The following is an 18,716-nucleotide window of genomic DNA, read 5'->3' as shown; positions in this document are numbered from 1 at the left end:
ATGGCAGTTTTCCAACACAACTAGACAATACAATAGTTACTTCGCTTTGGTCAGAATTACCTTGTGCAACTAGAGATAAAATTGAATTTAATTCTTCTTCAAAAATTATGTTAAGACTTACCTAGTTATTCTTATCTTGACTGTTTACCTTTTTGCGGAATGTTAAACTAAGTAAGAGATCACCAGAGCTCCTTGCTAAGCTCTTTAATAATTCATGGTAGTCGTGCATATTAAACTATATGATTGAGCAACCAGTCTTTTGTTGTTATTCTTATATTAATAGATTTAGATTTAGATGATATGACAAGTATGATTTGTAATTCCAATGATCCAGGTGGATATTGGTGGCCACCCACCTATTCCACTTGGAGCCCCAACAAGATTTTCTATCAGTTTCCTATTTTTTAGCATAGTTTCCTATTTTGGCATTTTTTGGGGCTTGAATTTATCGAGTCGTTTTAAGGCCCTAAACGACGCTTTTAAGGGAAAAGGAAAACAATGGATCAATGATTGATGTTTGTAGTTGAAAGTTATTGTCCTCGAATAGACCTTTCTAACGATAAATCGTGTGTGCCAAACATATATCGTATGTAAAAAGTTACAACCCTAGGAAGTTGACATTCCAACTAACCCCATCGAGGCTGATATCTTTTGGCGCTTCATCTCCTAGGGTTAGGTTTTTGGATGTTTATGGTTTCTCATTTTTTCTTCATGATAAAAATACCTTCGAGCCTCATTGTAACACATTTCATAAGGCATATAGCCATCACATCTCTTCTCAGAGATAAGCTACCATCACCCAAGCTAGTTTGCTCTCATTTTGCATGTAAACAATTCAGCATTCACTATTTATTAATTGAAGTTTAGTTACATTATATCTCTATGTTTCTATTCTAAATTTTTATTTCATTTAGTTCCTTCATAAATTCAAATTAGCTCTTGTGTTTTAGGTAAATGAATAGATAGTTATGATATTATTGATTCAGAATGATGTGAAGGTTTTGGAACGTCCTTAGGTTGTCTTGAGATGTATCCTTTTTGATAATGTATTGAGTTTGTTTTGGATGGCTCGGTTGTTTGTGATGTTTTACCTGCAATTAATAAACATGAATATTATTCTAGCACTAGTTATTGTTAATGGTCAGATTTTACTATGTCAATAACAATGAGGAATTTCACTTGATCAAGGTTCCAATTAGACCTATGCTCATTTGATGTGATGATATTCATTGATATATGCGTCCAATTTCCTCAATAAAAGGTATGGGATATCACAAAATGTCAACCCAAATGGAAAAATTATGACTTAATACTAATACACACTAACTATATTAAACATATATTTATATATTATAAACTAATATATAGTACCGCATATTCCTAGATAGATAGGAGTGGGGTATAAACATTTTTAGATATAGATGGAAGATTAATTATAGAATTGCATGAATAATTTAACAAATCAAGTAATGAATTTCATCAAATACAATATCATAACTATTTTAAATAAATTATTATTTAAAATAATATATAATGTATTTTGTATATGATTACTTCTTCTTAATGAATTATGAAAATTCAAAAAGGAATTTCAAAATTTTATAATGTAAACTTCAAATCATGCATTTATAGAAATTCATTGTGTAAGTTTGCTAGTTCATACCATCAACCTCCCAACAAAATCTTTGCCTTTAATTTAGATTATTTGACTGATACAAATATACAACTACCACAACAGTTTTTCTAGGCATAACGTCTTGAATTATTTCCAGCCATAATGTGTTGTACCATATAGTTCTTACTGGATCAAGATGCATTTGAAAATTGAATTGATATGACATATGAGTATTTAGATATCCACCAATGAGTGACTTCATATCAAGTTCCATATTTGGATGTGATCATTTATTGTTAATTATATCTAGCATATAGACATCAAAGAGCTTTAGTATAATGTGTCTTCCTGGATCCAAATGTATTCGAAACCTAAAGTGATTTGACATTTGGGAATATCATTAAAGAGTCACTATAAGCCAATTTTTAGATCCATATGTGATCATCCGTTGTTAAATTGATCTAACATCCAAGCATACACATGTAAGTAGTGTTGCATAATATATTTAGTCCTAATTCCATATGAGATACTTGTTAGTTCCCCTTCATCAATCCTACTCAGTAGCAACATATACATGACTCAAGAATTGATGCCAAGTGGGTGATCCAGGTGGATGTTGGTGGCCACCCACCTATCCCATTTGGACCCCCACAACTGTCTCTTTCAGCTTTTTCAGTTTCCTAAATTGTAGCACAGTTTACTATTTTTAGCAGTTTTTCGGGTCCTGAACTTCCGGAGCCGTTTTGAGGCCCTAAACGACGTTTTTTTGGGAATCTGGGGGAACATGGGTCCATGGACCGATGTTGCCTCCCAAAGTGGTAGTACTCGGATAGATCTTTCTAACGAGCTATCATACGCGTCAAACGGAGATCGTATGCCAAAGTTACGACCCCGGGAAATTGATGTACCAATTTACCCAAACGGGGCCCACAATTTGGCGTTTCATCTTCTAGGGCTAGGTTTCGGGATGTGAAGGGTTTTCCATTGTTTCTCAACAATAAATAGGCCTTCGAGCCTCACTGTAATACAGTTCGGAACAGTTCAGAGGCATGTAGCCGCACATCTCTTCTCAGAGATAGCTACCATCGCCCTAGCTGGTTTATTTCCATTTCTGGTTGTAAGCATATTTCAGTATTTTCCATTAATGAAATGAATCATTATTTCCGCTGCATCTATGTGTTTATGGTTATTGCATCTCTGTATTTATGGTTATCTCTGTAATCTATTGCGTTCCTGTCTAAATCCGGATCAGTGGTATCAGAGCGGTCTGCTTTTTCTCTGTTTTTCTTTGCATGTCCCCAACGAGGTCGGGATATAAGGAGTTAGGGCTTGAACTGGCCAAACCTTTGCAAGACCAACCTCGCAAATCCCGACGGCCTCCATGGCGGATGAGAAGAAAGACGAGGGAGCAGGAGATCCTATCAAAATATTGCTCGAAGAAGGGCTTGAGCGGCAAAGGAACGCGATGATGGATAGCTTTGCGCAGATTCTTCAGCGGCTACCCAGAGGCGATGCATCAGCCTCCAACAGCAACTCTGGAAATGCCACACCCTTCAAGGTACAAGTTAATTTTGAAATCCCCATATTCGAGGGTCAAATAGATGCAGATGCCGTAGATAAATGGTTAAATCTGCTAGATGGGTATTTTTCTGTTCATGAATTTTCAAGTCGGGAAAAGATTGTTTTCGCTCTTCTCAAAGCAGCCCCCCACGTCAAGGACTGGTGGGAAACCTACTGCGGGCAGAAGGATGAAAGTACAGGCTCACTATTTTCAGCCGCGCCCACTTGGAATGACTTCCGGGATGCCATCAAGGAGCAATACTACCCTGTCGGAACTTATGAGGACAAATACATCAAATGGACCACACTGCGGCAGGGACGAGACCAAGATGTGCCAGAGTTCACAAACATTTTTCATACCCTTCGCACACAGTTGGGTATCAAAGATTCTGAGCTGCATCTGGTACTCAAATACCGTGGCTTCCTACACAGATACATCCAGGAAGAGATGGTGTTCTTGAACATCTCCTCACTCGGCACAGCGTACTGATACACTGTCAAAATCGAGCAAAAGTTCAAACAGAAGAAGCGAGACTTTGGATCTGCAAATCCGAAGCCCAAAGGACAAAGCCAAGGCGGGGCAGCCCAAGACAACCCACCAAAGTCGCAAGAAAAGAACAACACCACAAAGCCGAAGAAGGACACAGGAAAGTGGTGTGAGTTCCACAAGAGTCCCACTCATAACACAAGTGAGTGTCGGACCAAGCAGTCGTTGGTGGCCGAGTTGAAGGCGTCCGAATCAGATGCATGTTCCGACCCTGAGCCAAAACCCGACAAGGGGAATGGCAAAGGGAAGCAGATCATTGATGCGGATCCCAGCGCCACTGTTGCCACCGCCAAGATCCAGAAAGATGAGCCCGAAAATCCAGAGGAAGGGGAGCGTCTTTTCCACTCACAAATGTGGGTGAAGGGTTCGCCGCTGCAATTCATTGTCGACAGTGGCAGCCAAAAGAACCTCGTTTCAGCAGAGGTCGTGAAGCGGTTGGGCCTACCGACTACACCGCACCCGCAGCCGTACAGTATCGGGTGGCTTCACGAAGGACGAGATCTGAAAGTTCGCCAGCAGTGCCGCTTTCCCTACAGCATCAAACCCTTCACAGATGAGGTATTGTGTGATGTTACACCTCTGGATGTTTGTGATGTATTATTAGGCCAGCCATACTTGTGGAGGCGACATGCTGTGTATGAGTCAAGGCCTCGCGTTGTCATTATTTCTTTGGGTGATTCATTATACAGGATACCGGAGATAGCCCCACCTACCGCCACATCTTTGATCACTACCAAGAAAGGTAGCAAGCTCATATCACAAACTAGGAAATTCATCTGTCTGGTTCACTCCCAAAATAATGGGAAGATCGTTGCTACATCCATGACCCCTGCAAAGGGTTCCTCCATGCAGCAGCAGCAGCAAAGGGATACGGTCATGACAAAGCACAGGAACAACTTCTCCTCACCCACATGGGTACCACACAAGTTTCAGGTGGGCAACAAAGTCTGGTTGCATCGACAGAAAGAACGCCTTACCGGAACCCATCAGAAGCTCAGACCACACCGACATGGTCCTTACAGTAGTACCAAGGCTATGGGGAACAATGCTTTGGAGCACAACATTCCTCCATTCCTTCACCTGCACCAAATGTTCAATGTGGACCATCATCGACCATGCTTCCCACCATCACTGGACACATCAGAGATTGCAGGACAAGTTCAGCAGATGGAGGAACTCAACGCAATGGGGACCATTGCTTCCTAAGGGGGGAGGAATGATCCAGGTGGATGTTGGTGGCCACCCACCTATCCCATTTGGACCCCCACAACTGTCTCTTTCAGCTTTTTCAGTTTCCTAAATTGTAGCACAGTTTACTATTTTTAGCAGTTTTTCGGGTCCTGAACTTCCGGAGCCGTTTTGAGGCCCTAAACGACGTTTTTTTGGGAATCTGGGGCAACATGGGTCCATGGACCGATGTTGCCTCCCAAAGTGGTAGTACTCGGATAGATCTTTCTAACGAGCTATCATACGCGTCAAACGGAGATCGTATGCCAAAGTTACGACCCGGGAAATTGATGTACCAATTTACCCAAACGGGGCCCACAATTTGGCGTTTCATCTTCTAGGGCTAGGTTTCGGGATGTGAAGGGTTTTCCATTGTTTCTCAACAATAAATAGGCCTTCGAGCCTCATTGTAATACAGTTCGGAACAGTTCAGAGGCATGTAGCCGCACATCTCTTCTCAGAGATAGCTACCATCGCCCTAGCTGGTTTATTTCCATTTCTGGTTGTAAGCATATTTCAGTATTTTCCATTAATGAAATGAATCATTATTTCCGCTGCATCTATGTGTTTATGGTTATTGCATCTCTGTATTTATGGTTATCTCTGTAATCTATTGCGTTCCTGTCTAAATCCGGATCAGTGGGATAACACATCATGAATGCCATGTCAACAATCCAATTTTATTATATTGTTACGTTATCATTGAATGGTAGAACGTGAACTATATATAAAAAATAAAAGGAAAAATGGACTTAAAATTGATATCTAGATTCTGAGGAAAAGCAGAGAAAGACGCACATATTACATTCGGATCTAGATATAAAACTTCTAGCTTCCACCACTTGCTAAGTGGATTGTATTGGCAATGATAGTTAAAGCAATATATTTATTTATTTATTTATTTATTAGTGGTTCACAGACACCTGTGACCACTCGGTGGCCACTACATCTATAGAAATATCTGAGCTTGATCAAGGGTATCAAGCCTCACGGCCAATAGCTAGGTCTAACCCCAAGGGCTTTGAGGAGAATTGACCCTGTGACCTCCCGAACGACGAGGCACTTATTTGACTAGTTGAGCTAACCCTTGGGGCTGTTTATTTATATTTATATGTACCTTTATTTGGGGATTTCCATTCAGATTTATTTAGCTTAGAAGCTATAAGATAAGTCTAGATTTCTCTTAAACATAATTTCCTCTTGTAAAGTTATGACATTCTCCAAAAAATAAAATAGTTATGAATTGAACCAAATTGGTAAATTTATCAAGGAAAACTCATTATAACAAGTAAAAAAACTTGTGAAAATTATAAAACAAATCAAATCAAAATATATACAATTATGTTATAATCTAAGCTAAATGGTCGCAAATCATTCAAAATCATAATATAAGAAAAAATTAGAAGGGTACCCATTAATTTATGAAGAATTCATGCCATAATTGAGGAGAAATGGGGTTGTTATTTAGGCTACAATAGTAGGTTGATGGGTGATCCGAGTTGGCTCAACTCTCAGATTTAACCAAGATCTTTTGCTTTCGTGATGTGATTAGAATTGCATTTAAAATAGAATAAAGGAACATAAACGCATGTTGTAAAGAAGAAGGAACATGACAATCATCAACAACATAAAATAACAAGATGTTGATAACGGAGTTCATCCAGGAGGGACTACGTCTCCGAGCCCCGGTGTCAAGATGGTGTAGGCCGCTGCATTAAGTGTTGTCAATAGTGATGATGTACATAAGAGTTGACGTCGCTATCATACAAGGAAAATGCCCTCACGTAGGAGTGGCTCCAAGAGATGTTCTGCTACAGGAACTCTCTGTCAAAAAGGACTCTTATCATTATGACATAAACTCATGCATGATGATAATGAGCATCCCACCAACATGGCATAAAAGGGATCTCAATGAAAACATACATGGTAACGCATGAGTATCCCATCAACATAACAACAAATGATCTCAAACAAAACATGACGAATCATGACAACAAGTACATTCCACAAATGATTCCACGTCACATCAAGTAGGAATGATGAAACAAGTAAGAAACAAGATCCCACATTGAACATCAAATAGGGATCTATACAGCACAATGCATCTTGCAAAAGAAGTACATGAACATATTGCATATACCTCACATCTTAGGGCCATCTGAAGAAAAGGATGTCAAACTGCTGAAGTTGGTCGTATCATCAATCTCGCTACGTCAAATCTCATGGAATCACTGCTCGCACGTTGAATGTTGACACCTGCACTCCACTTAGAAAAGTGGTCAAACAATGAAATGATCAAATGGGAAATCTGAATGGACCATCAGAGTTGTGGCGTCGAGTAGTGCAAAATCAACTGTCAAATTTCTGAATTCTAAGAAAATAAAAATCTGGGGCTTAAGGAATCTTTTAGATTCCCCCTAGATTCCTCAAAGATTCCCTCCTCCGGGTCGTCTGAAAATATGTTTCTCAGATCAAAATTTTGACTACGCCACGAGGTTCCTTGTAGAATTCTGAGAAAAATGAGTATAAAGTTGGTTGCATTCTGACTCTCGTGAATTTCAACATCCAAGGAATCTGGAAGATTCCCTCAAAGATTCTTGAAGATTCTCCTCTACTGGGAACCTGAAAATATGCTACTCAAAAAGCAAATCTGACCTCTCCATGGTGTTCCCTGCGAAAATCTGAGAAAATTGACTATAAACTTGGTTACATTCTGATAAAAAGAATTTTTACCTCCTCGGAGAATCTTCGGGCATCAAAGAATATTCTGCCTTGAAATGCGTGTCAAGGTTCTACCTCCTCTGTCTCGAAATCCATGCCGCACTTCTTCCTTGGCCTCTGTGCACTAAACGAATGAGTTTATATAAAAAATTTCGGGAGGAAACATCAACATCGAGCTTCGTGGCCCAACAGTGGCGGAGGAGACTAGGCAGGCAAAGGTTATGGTTTCAAAACCCTCGCCTCCCAAAAGCAGTGGTTTGGTTTTTTTTAAAATATAAAGCATGGGCGGATTTTTATGCTTGGTATAATTGTTTAATTAAAATGGGCGCGTTTTGGTTGTATTTCATATGGGTAGAGGTTTGAGTATTAAATGTAAGTTGGTTGGTGCCACATGGGGCCGCCACGTGGGTGGGGCTGGCGAACCCGCCGGCCGTGGGTTCAACTCCCACCGGCCTCTTCGCATTTGTTTGTTAACACATATATGAATATGGTATAGTGATGTGTGGTTTGATGGTAAAGTCACTTGAGTGAAGCCTGGGAGACCGAAGTTCAAATCTCATTGAGTACACTGACCTGCTGTGTTAGAAGCTAAAGGGGCGGATTCCCCAATCCTGTCTTGGCGGCACGTGAGTCTGCTCTTGCTAAAATCATAGGATCTAAGTATACCTGACTTGCAGGTGGTTGGATGTACTCCTGGTGTTATAGAGGCAGCTACGAGGATTGATCCTAGGTCTCCCATAGATTAGGATTGACAGTTACCGATTCACCATTTGGTTTAAGAAAAAACACATATATGAATATATGGTGAGTGCGATGTGGGTGGCAGGGGTCACGGCCCGCCACCACTTGATATATATATATATATATATATATATATATATATATATATATAATTTTTTTTTAAAACCATATAGCTATTTTTTAATTTCCGAAATTGGAGCGTATGAGACATTTTAATGAGGCCAAAATTTCACCTGGAAGTTGGCTGGAATCTGGTGGCTAGATTTCGGCAAAATTGTGCCTTCCTTAAGCTTGCCTAGTCACCCAGTCAACCCTGAACTTTGACTACCTCTAACTTTCGCATACGAGCTCGGTTTGACGAACCGTTCACACCGTTGCGATCAGGACGACGAGATTTACGCTATAGTCCTAGTTTTAAAACACTCTAATCACTTTGATTTTTGAGCTTCCATAAGCCCTCTTTGCCCTGTGTGGGTCCCTGGAGCCACCTGGTTCAATGGGAGATGAGAAACTATGGGTTGGAGTGTTATTGGGGTTTGACACCTTGACCCTAACCATTTTTGGTATTGTTTATCTAGCATATCTAGCTTTAGGAAATCCTTTTCCCTTATGGATTCATGGCCCTAGCTTTGGGGTGATCCATTGTTGAGAGAGCTGGAGTATTGAAGTCTATGAATGGGAGGAATGTCCAATATCTGTAGCCAGATGATTTACTTGTAAAAGATAAATACTTGTTCTTTGTGATTTTTTGAATGCAATGTTATTATGTTATCTTTCTTTCATATGTACATATTTTCATGGTTTATATTTCCATATGGTGTTTATATTTGGTTTATATAACGGTTTATTCCATTGTTCTTTATCCCTTCATATTCATATGCCCTTTTTCTTGACATGAAAACCAATCTTGGATTAATGCTCCTCAAACTTCTATTCAGAGGTTTCCTCAAATGCTTTTCTTTAGAGGTTGTGCCTCAATTGATGCTTTATTTGCTTTGTCACCCCTTGCCATGGATAATGGTTTCCTTAACTTCAATAATTGCTTATATGTTAATAACCCTTTATGGTAATAAAATTAAATCTTATATTCCCATTAGATGTGCGTTCTTGGTTTTCTCTATAGTGGATCTTAACTTTGATATATTTGTTTTGTCCTTGCATGAACATTTTTCATAGTTGTATTTTGGATAGCAATATAAGTAGTGACATTTCCAATGAGGTTAAGAATATGCATTTTATAGTGTGAGTTTTTCAACTTGTAATTTTCATACACATGTCCCTTTAAATGTGAGTGTCGAGATTTTTTTTACACTCACTATGTACAATTTGCATGTAGATGACAACGAAATCCTTGCACTTATCCTTGTGTTTCCTTGTTTATGTTGGATTAATTTCCTTTGAATCGCTTAATGATAGGTTTTGTTTTGGATTCGAAACATCGACTTTAAAATGGAAACTGAGATTTATTTTTTAGTCTCACTCTCTTCAAATATATATATATATATATATATAATTATAATTGATTGACCCATCAAAATTGAATTAATGACATATCACAAGAAATACATTAACAATATACTTATTCATAATTAACCCAAATCTTCAAAAACTAAATTACTTTATATTAATTAAACCTATGTTACCATTTTAATTTTGTATATATAATTTAAGAGAATATATATATATATTTTTTTTAAATAATATTATAAAATTTGTCAATATAAAATTTAATAATAAAATTTTAACAAATAAATATAAATTTATTATCATATATTTAATTATATTGATCATCTTCCACACTACTTATAATTATTATTAAAACATAAACTTTCACAAATTTAAAATAAATCTTAATTATATAAAATATAAAACAAATGCTCTTAAACATGCACATGACCAAATACGCTTAGTTTTAGATTATAGTATAAGTTAAAAGTTGTCATACGCTTAGTTTTAGATTATAGTATAAGTTAAAAGTTTTTTTTCCAACTGAAAACAAAGGTTAATTGCCTAATATTTAAAGGCATGAACAAAACTTTAGTTCTTATAAATCATTAATTAATTATTTTATATTTTAAATTATGGGATTTAAAAATATATAAATAGTGAGGTTTAGAGTTATAGTATATTACGAGAATTATAGGAGAAGTTCAAGTTAATCCAAAACAATTTATACTCTATAATTTTAAGATTAAAAGAATTATTTTTTATTTCATTTTCTTAATTGAAGTTAGTCTTTTTCTCATTGAAAATATGGCTATGTTTAAGATTATAATGTATAAGAATAAGATTTCCAACATGGAAGCCAAGAGGTTTCCCAAAATTGCTTTTAATTCTAGCCAAAATCCCCACCTCTGACTCAAGCGAGGATGGCATAAGGATGCCCAACCTTTGCTCAACCATTGGGGAAAAATGAGGAAATTATCTTGGAGAATAAGGATAATATTAAAAATACTATTACCTCCAAATTTAAGGATAAGTTGTGGGATGATAAGGAGCTAGAGGGAAAAAGGAAGTTAAGGTATTATAAGGAGGTGATCAACCCCACTCTTGTTAACTAGAATTATCTTTGTGTTTTGACCAGTGCAAAGAAGAAAATGAATATTGCAAAGATTAAAACTAATTCCCATGAGCTTTGAAGTGAAATTGGGTATTGTTCTATTCCCAAAACACCCTAGGACGAAAGAATTTGTCACATTTGCGATACTAAGAGGGTTGAAGATGAAAAACCCTTTCTCTTGGATTGGCCGGCTTTTACTCACATTCGTTCTCATTCCAAGACATTTTCCACACTACTAACCTTGTTGACTTGTTAAGTCAGCAAAACTATAGTGATCTAGGAGTGTTTATTTCCCTTATTTTTATCATAAAAATAAAATATTAAAAAGTCGCAATTAATCTTTTACTTTCTTAAAATCCAATAGATCACATTAGTTTTCATGAATGATAATCATCATCATCACCACCAATAATAATTAATTATTATTAATTTAATAATTAAATTATAATAAAAAAAATTATTAACAAAATATGAAGTCAAAGGAATACGTGAAACACTTTTAACACATCAGTTGAAAGTGAACTGGCTAAAAGGGAGAAAGGATGAATAAAGTGTTCTCTTAAACACAAATCCACAAAAATCTTTCGCACAGAGAACCGAAAAATCAACAAATTAATTATTATCTTTGTCGTGAAGTTGATAATGTATAGGGTTTCACCACCGAAATTTTTTTACAAAATTCAGAAATTTATTATTTTTTTAAAAGAAAACTATTTATTTTTTAACAATCTAATTTTTTTTGTAAGCTTTGGTGGGACCTTCTCATTTTACAACTCTTTACAACATTTTACAACCTCGCAGGATTCAAACTTGGGTGGAGGGTGTGAAAGCCATCCACCCCAGCCATTACATCATGCACGTCATCTAATTAGCTGTCAAATTTAAATTCTTATTTTTCATTACTTTGAAATTTGTGTCCTGCATTTATGCTAAATTGTTACTTCGTACGTTGAAATATTGGCTCTGATACGCATCATTGGTCTACGTTAAACCTCAACTTTTTTAATGAGGACAAATGGAATATGAAATCACATTCGTGATGATTTGTTAAATTAAATTATTGAAAAAATATATTTTTTTGAAATCGACATAAGGTTCAAAATGGTTTAATAAATTATTTTGGACTATTATTCACTTAAACATTATAAGGGCGACGTAGAAGTGCATTAATGGTTGTTCATTAAATATGTTGAAGTCATGCTATCATTTTATAGTATAAGACAAAGAGCGATTTATTCAAGAAGAGGGAATAAAAAAAAATTTATTTATAATGTGATTTTTGGAGTTTTTGGTGTTGGAATTCGTGGAAAAATTTGAGGTGAAATTTTGATTTATATTATTTAAAAAAAAATTGACTCTATATATAGATTCAGCAACATTAAAAACCTCTAGGGCATTTGTATTATGCAGTATTTACTTATCAATTTTGTAATTTCAATAAATTCTGACTAAATTTTAGAGAAATTAAACCAAAAAAATATACCATAAATCCACGAGAAAAACTTTCAAAAAATAACACTAAAAGCAACTCCATAAAAAAAAGAAACATCTTCTCACAAAGCAACTCCATAAAAAAAAGAAACATCTTCTCACAAATAGACAAAATTAAAGAAATAGAGAATTTTGTTATGTGTTCTCAATTTGTAAACAATTAATATGGATTTAAAAGTTAAATTTAACAATGGAATATTCCTCTCCAAATGAACTGCTAAAAATGGAGACCAACATGTAATATTAAACCTAAATGGGAATTATTAAGTTTGACTTTAACTTCCTTTTATTAATATAATATCAAATTATATTTATAATACCAAATAATATAATAAGTAAATTAGTATAGGTTATAATTTTTTTTTTTTTTTAATATTTGATTGGACATTGTTTCCGGTATAAGTGCTATAGTAATGTAACTTGTCTCGTATAAGTGGAAGATTCACGTGAATAGAAGTGTCATTAATAAATGAGTTAATATATGTTATTATCTTTGTGTAATTCAGGATTTTTTACTTCACGTTAACGTTTTTTCCAAGGAAGGTTAATTCTATGTTTTGCAAATACCACTGTTTTTTGTTGAGTTAATTTAGTGATTAATGTAATATGTAAAGTTATGTGAATATAACTTAATAAAATTAAATTAAATTGTATATCACGCTGAAAATTTAATGTTTTATTTGTTGAGTTAATTTAGTGATTAATGTAATATGTAAAGTTGTGTGAATATAACTCAATAAAATTAAATTGTAACCAGTGTGAAGTTTTATTTATTGTAACTAATTAAAAATATCAAAATTTCAATCTCAACTGCAACATATTCAATTTAGTGTAATTAAATAATTTTCTAATTTTTAGTGTGTAAAATTTATATTTTCTAATTACAACATACTATTTATATATAATATTTTTGTAATTCCTAAAATGTTAAGTTATACTGTATTTTTTTAATTATACTATATTTTTTATATATAATATTTTTTTGCAATTTTTAAAAAATTAATAAAAAAAATAAAATTATTTTAATTAATAATACTATATAACAAATTTTGTAATAATAATTTTTTTCTCTTTTATTACCATAAATTAAACTTATAAAAGTAGAAATTTTCATAAATTTAAAATTCTAATCAAAATTTAAAAATCAAATTAATAGTTTTTTTGGGTCATTTCAGACATATCCATCTATCTTTTATTAATGTCTAAGATCCTAATATGCAACTACATTACCATGTGCATGTTGAGAACATTTGACCATCTAAAATATTTTGCTAGTAGTTTTTAAGGGGTGAACTTTCACTCATGTCAAATGCTTTTGGGTTTTGGGTTATTCACATGTTTTCTCACATCTAAAGGAAATAACCAATGAAAAGTAGTTTTAGATCATAATCCACTTATAGTGGTGGATGAATTCATATTTCAACAAATGAAATTAGCAACAAAGTTGTTCATACCTGCAAACAATGCATAATTACAATTTAACAAAATACCTCAATTTACCAATCAGTAAAACCTAAATTGACCAGATTGTAAACCTTAACACTAACTTGAATTCAATGTTTTTACTTTAATTTAGTTATATTTGAACTAAGCGGCAAAGACTAGCTACTATGTAGCACTTGTTTATAAAGTGATGAAAATATGCTTGCACTAACTACATTGTTTGGTGCGATAAAAATTCTATGGTTTCAAAGAATGTAGACCCACTTGGATTAATATAAGCAATCTCCACATGTGATAAAAATTCTATGGTTTCAAAGAATGTAGACCCACTTGGATTAATATAAGCAATCTCCACATGTGACCGAGAAAAATGTAATAATTTATAATTTTTTCTTGTGTATTTAAGTAGAAGAATAATTTTATTTGTAGATTAACTTATAGACAACATGCCTTTTTTTGGCATTTTTCTGGTTAATTTATGAAAATAGGCTTGCACCAACTACATTACTTGGTACGATAAAAATTCTATGGTTTCAAAGAATGTAGACCCACCTTGGATGCATATAAGAAATCTCCACACGTGAACAAGAAATATGTAATAATTTATAATTATTTCTTGTGTATTTAAGTAGAAGAATAATTTTAGATGTGGTTTAACTTATAGATGATATGGCTTTTTTTTAGCATGTTGTCTAGTTAATTTTAATCGAAAATCTGGTAGAGAATCTTAAAAAAAACTTGAGTTTAACTTGTTTAATATGTATAATTCGACTGCCTCGAGGGTTTTTCAGGCATTGAATCCATTTATTCATTCAAAAATGTATTTTGAACAATAAAAAATTACAATCTTGCTTGAAATTGTATCGTTAGAATCTACTGAAAATTGTTATTTTGTCTATAAGTTAGATTACACCATAATTTCATAATGATGATGATTAATGTTCACTAAAATTTATATGGTTTATTGGACCTTAAAAAGGTAAGAGATTACTTAGAATTTTTTAACATCTTATTTCTATGTTCAAAATGAAGTGAGAGAAGTGCTTCCAAATCACCATAGTTTCGCTGAGATATAAGGTTAAGAAGATTAGTGTGAAAAATATTTTGAAAAATAGATTGAATGTGAGTATAAAATGGACATTCTAAAAGAAAGTGATTTTCATCTTCAACCCTCTTAGGATCTCACAGGGGAAAAGCTCTTTTATCTCATTGTATCTTGGAAATTGAATAATACCCAATTTCACTATTAGGCACACATATATGTGAACAGTCATGAATGATAGAACAGGGAATTGCATTTCTTATTAACATAATGTACATTTAAAATACATAGTGTGACCATTGGATTCATATTCCAACGTCTCTTGGACTCTCTTTGACCGTTCAGCTCCCACAACTTAATCCTTGGTGGGTTAGGTGTCCAACATTTCCCCCCTTAATCTAAAGGAGTATAAAAAATGTCCAAGAAGAGAGTTGTAATAAAAAATGTACAAAAATTCATGGCAGCACTAGGTTAAATGTGTTCTCTGAAATCTTGGCATAAGATGGTGGTTTAAAGATGACCACCAACACTAGAATGCTTAATGCAGTTCCCGGAACTCTTCCAAATTTGGCATGAAGTTGAAGTCTTCTGTTAGAGGAAGTGCTCCTAATGCTTTGAAGAGGGAGACATTCAACCTAGAAAAGGGAGGTTTGTAACCTACATAAAAAGGGATGTCTCAACCTGCGGTGGTTTAAGGATGACCACCACCTCTGGAATGCTTAATGCAACTCCTGGAACTCTTCCAGAACTGGCAAGAAGCTGACGTTTTCTGCTAGAGGAAGTGCCCCCAATTCTTTGAAGAGGGAGAAGCTCAATCTGGAAAAGGGAGGTCTCAACCCCGCATGGATGGTTTAAGGCTGAACACCAACCGAAGGCATGCTCAGGGGCATCTTTGTCTTTGGATACAACTCTAAATCTGGTATCGTGGGTTGTGGCTCAAGCTCGCTTGATGTGGCTTTGAAGCTTGTATATGACCATCACTTCCCCCCTATCAGGTACAAGGTGAGAAGATGGAGAAAACTCAATTGCAAGGCCGTTCAATACTCTAGAACTTGTTTTGACATATGACTGAAATATCTTCTTGGTTGTTGAAGCCCATTGCCAAGAAGCAATCCATCCAAGATGAATCTTTGTTCTTTCAAGAGGCTTGTTTTTGAAGCATTTGTTTGAAGAATGAGTGGTTTTATGACAGTGCTCACGTGGATGAAGATCAAAATAGTGATCTTTCATATGGCCAACTCGGTCACAATGTTAGCATTTAACATTTTGTTGTGGTTGTTGTAGAAGAGGAGCAGAATCTGGAACAGCTGAAAATGAACTGTTATGAAGAAATCTAGCACTCTAAAATTTGATGGGTTCTGAGTAATCTGGAATATGAAAGGATGCCTCCTTACCATATCCAAGACCAGTTATGTGCTTGTTGTTGACAAGCTCTTCCCAAGGTCTGATGATTGACTTGAAAAATGCAACCTAAATTTATGCTTTTGCATGCAAATATTCTCTTGAACTAGGCACTGAATATGAATCAACGTCAACTTTCTATTCTTTATGCTAATAAGAGTGTTTCAATATTTTGAACAAAAGCAAATTCAGAATAATGACTCTATTATAAAACTTATAAGAATTAATAAAAATAAAACAGATTTCATATAAATTTATTTTAATTTTAAATTTATTATATTTTTAGAGGATTAAATTGTTCCATACCTAAATTTTTACAAACTTTTTTCATCTTAAAATATATATGTGTGATTTTTTGCATTTAATATATATAAAAATTTCAAGTTATTTCAATACTATTTTTAAAATTATTTCAATATATATAAAAATTTCAAGTTATTTCAATACTATTTTTAAAATTATTAGTTATAAAATTCATATACCAATTTATACACTAAAATATTTGTGGAATAATTTCAATTTTAACTTTTATTCTTTTTATTTATATAATTGTTATAATGAATATTAAACTATCATATTTATAAGTTATATTGGTTTGTTTGGTTTTCTTTTGTTTTAATTTATATTGGTTTGGGTTTTTTTAACTAAACGTGTCACTTTTATAAAAATTCATGGACCGGTCTATAAAAGACCTTTTTTTCATATAATAAAATTTACAATCATATTTAGGTCAATAGGCATTTCCTATGCATCAACAATTGTCAACACTTTTATTCTGATCTGTTCGATCAAGTGAGACACTTTCAACCGTTGAATTGTCACTACTTTTTCCAAATATCAGTTGAGTTGCCTTACTGCTTTTTTCCATTCTTTTATGTCACTCTTGAACATATTTTTACTGCTTTTTCCCTTCCAGTTGTTGTTTTTCTTCTTCTTCCCTGGCTTTTGGCAAGTACTGTTCTTCTTCCCTGGCTTTTGGCAAGCACTGATTAGTATTAAGCATCTCACAGAGCGCGTTCTCACTTTCATCTCATCATTTTCTTCAAGATTCTGCATTGCATTGCCTTGCCTTGTTTCTTGTTGAAGTTTATTTTCTTTGTTGCATGGCCATGCATTTTGGATTTTACAGTGTTTTATTTTTGTTGTGTTTTTCTCTGTTTTGAATTTAATTTATGTTTTTTTAAAGGAGTGTTTGCGTGGTCCTGGCAATTCTATTTTGTTGTTGTTATGTTGAGCAAAAGAATCGATAGAGATGAAATTCTTGATCCATTGGAATGAAATTCTTGAAATTTTTTATGGATAGAAGCAGGTATGCTTTTGATTTTCAATATCTATGGGTTTAGCAAACCGTCAGTGCATCATTGTGTTTGGTTCGAGTCATGCTTTGGCCTCTCTGATCAATTCTTATTGCTGTGAAGAGAATGAGAATGAAAATTTCGAGGCTTGTATAGAAGCGTTGTGTATATTGCATCTGATTCCTATAACCCGTGAAACTGCAAAATCACTGACAGAGACAACATTCATTAGGTCAATGGCCTTGATCTTACAGAAGGGAACCACTGAAGCTCGTCTTCACATGGCAGTTTTAATGCAAAAGGTTTCTGTTTGGATATCTGATTGGGAATTTGTTGCCAGGGAAAGGATTGATATTTTCCAAGGGCTCTTAGAACTCATAACAGGTGAAGTTTGCCATCAGGCAACCGTGGCCGCCTTGGTTGTCCTCATAGCAATATGTAAGAAATCCCAAAAGAACAGATTGCTGGCAATTGAGGCAGGTGTTGTATTTTCTCTGATCGAATTACTTCCAGATGCCGAGAAGCCCAAGTGTGAAAGGATTTTAGATCTGTTGGACATGCTAGTGGACTACGCAGAAGGAAGGGTTGCCATGGCTGATCACGCTATGGGTATTGTTGTAGTCTCGAAGAAGATTATTAGGGTTTTAGAAACTGCCACTAAGAAAGCAATGTGAATCCTTTGGTCACTTTGCACATATTCTTCAAATGCATTCATTCTTCGGGAGATGCTTCAGTGCGGGGCTCTATCTAAACTGTGTACGCTTCAACAACTCGATTGCACAAACAAAACAAAGCAGAAAGCGAAGGAGGTATTGAAATTGCATGCAAATACTTTCAGAGCCTCCGCTTGTCTTCCCCACCTGATGAGAAGTGATTATCCAAATTATATTTAAAATTATACGTAGAGAAAACTTGAAAAATTATCAGATTTTCTTAATTTTTAGTGAGAATGGAAGAATTGTATAAATGCTTAGTAGATCCAGACATATTTGAGATATATGTTTATCTTTATTGTGCTGATCGTAATTTTCGCTAAATATTCTAGCAGTTTGTCTTAGCATTTGCATAACAGA

At 34.6% G+C, this 18,716-nt stretch overlaps 1 protein-coding gene across 1 annotated transcript; it reads left to right on the top strand.

Annotated features, from left to right (window-relative positions):
* Positions 1 to 17,681: 17,681 nt before the first annotated feature.
* Positions 17,682 to 18,317, top strand: LOC149160254 (E3 ubiquitin-protein ligase PUB23-like). The gene has a single exon (XM_089434553.1). It carries the CDS (start codon positions 17,682 to 17,684, stop codon positions 18,315 to 18,317), a length of 636 nt encoding a protein of 211 aa, XP_089290679.1.
* Positions 18,318 to 18,716: the final 399 nt, after the last annotated feature.

The sequence above is a fragment of the Pinus tabuliformis genome, chromosome 5_2 (genome assembly GCF_031772625.1).
Source record: "Pinus tabuliformis cultivar Carrire ecotype Pingquan chromosome 5_2, CPIR1, whole genome shotgun sequence".
NCBI classification, from domain to species: Eukaryota; Viridiplantae; Streptophyta; class Pinopsida; order Pinales; family Pinaceae; genus Pinus; species Pinus tabuliformis.
The sequence above is the reverse complement of the archived record's forward strand: the minus strand, read 5'-3'. Positions and strand labels throughout refer to the sequence as shown.

Coding starts and splice junctions, on each gene's coding strand:
- LOC149160254 (XM_089434553.1), top strand. CDS start 17,682: ATGGGTTTAGCAAACCGTCAGTGCATCATTGTGTTTGGTTCGAGTCAT.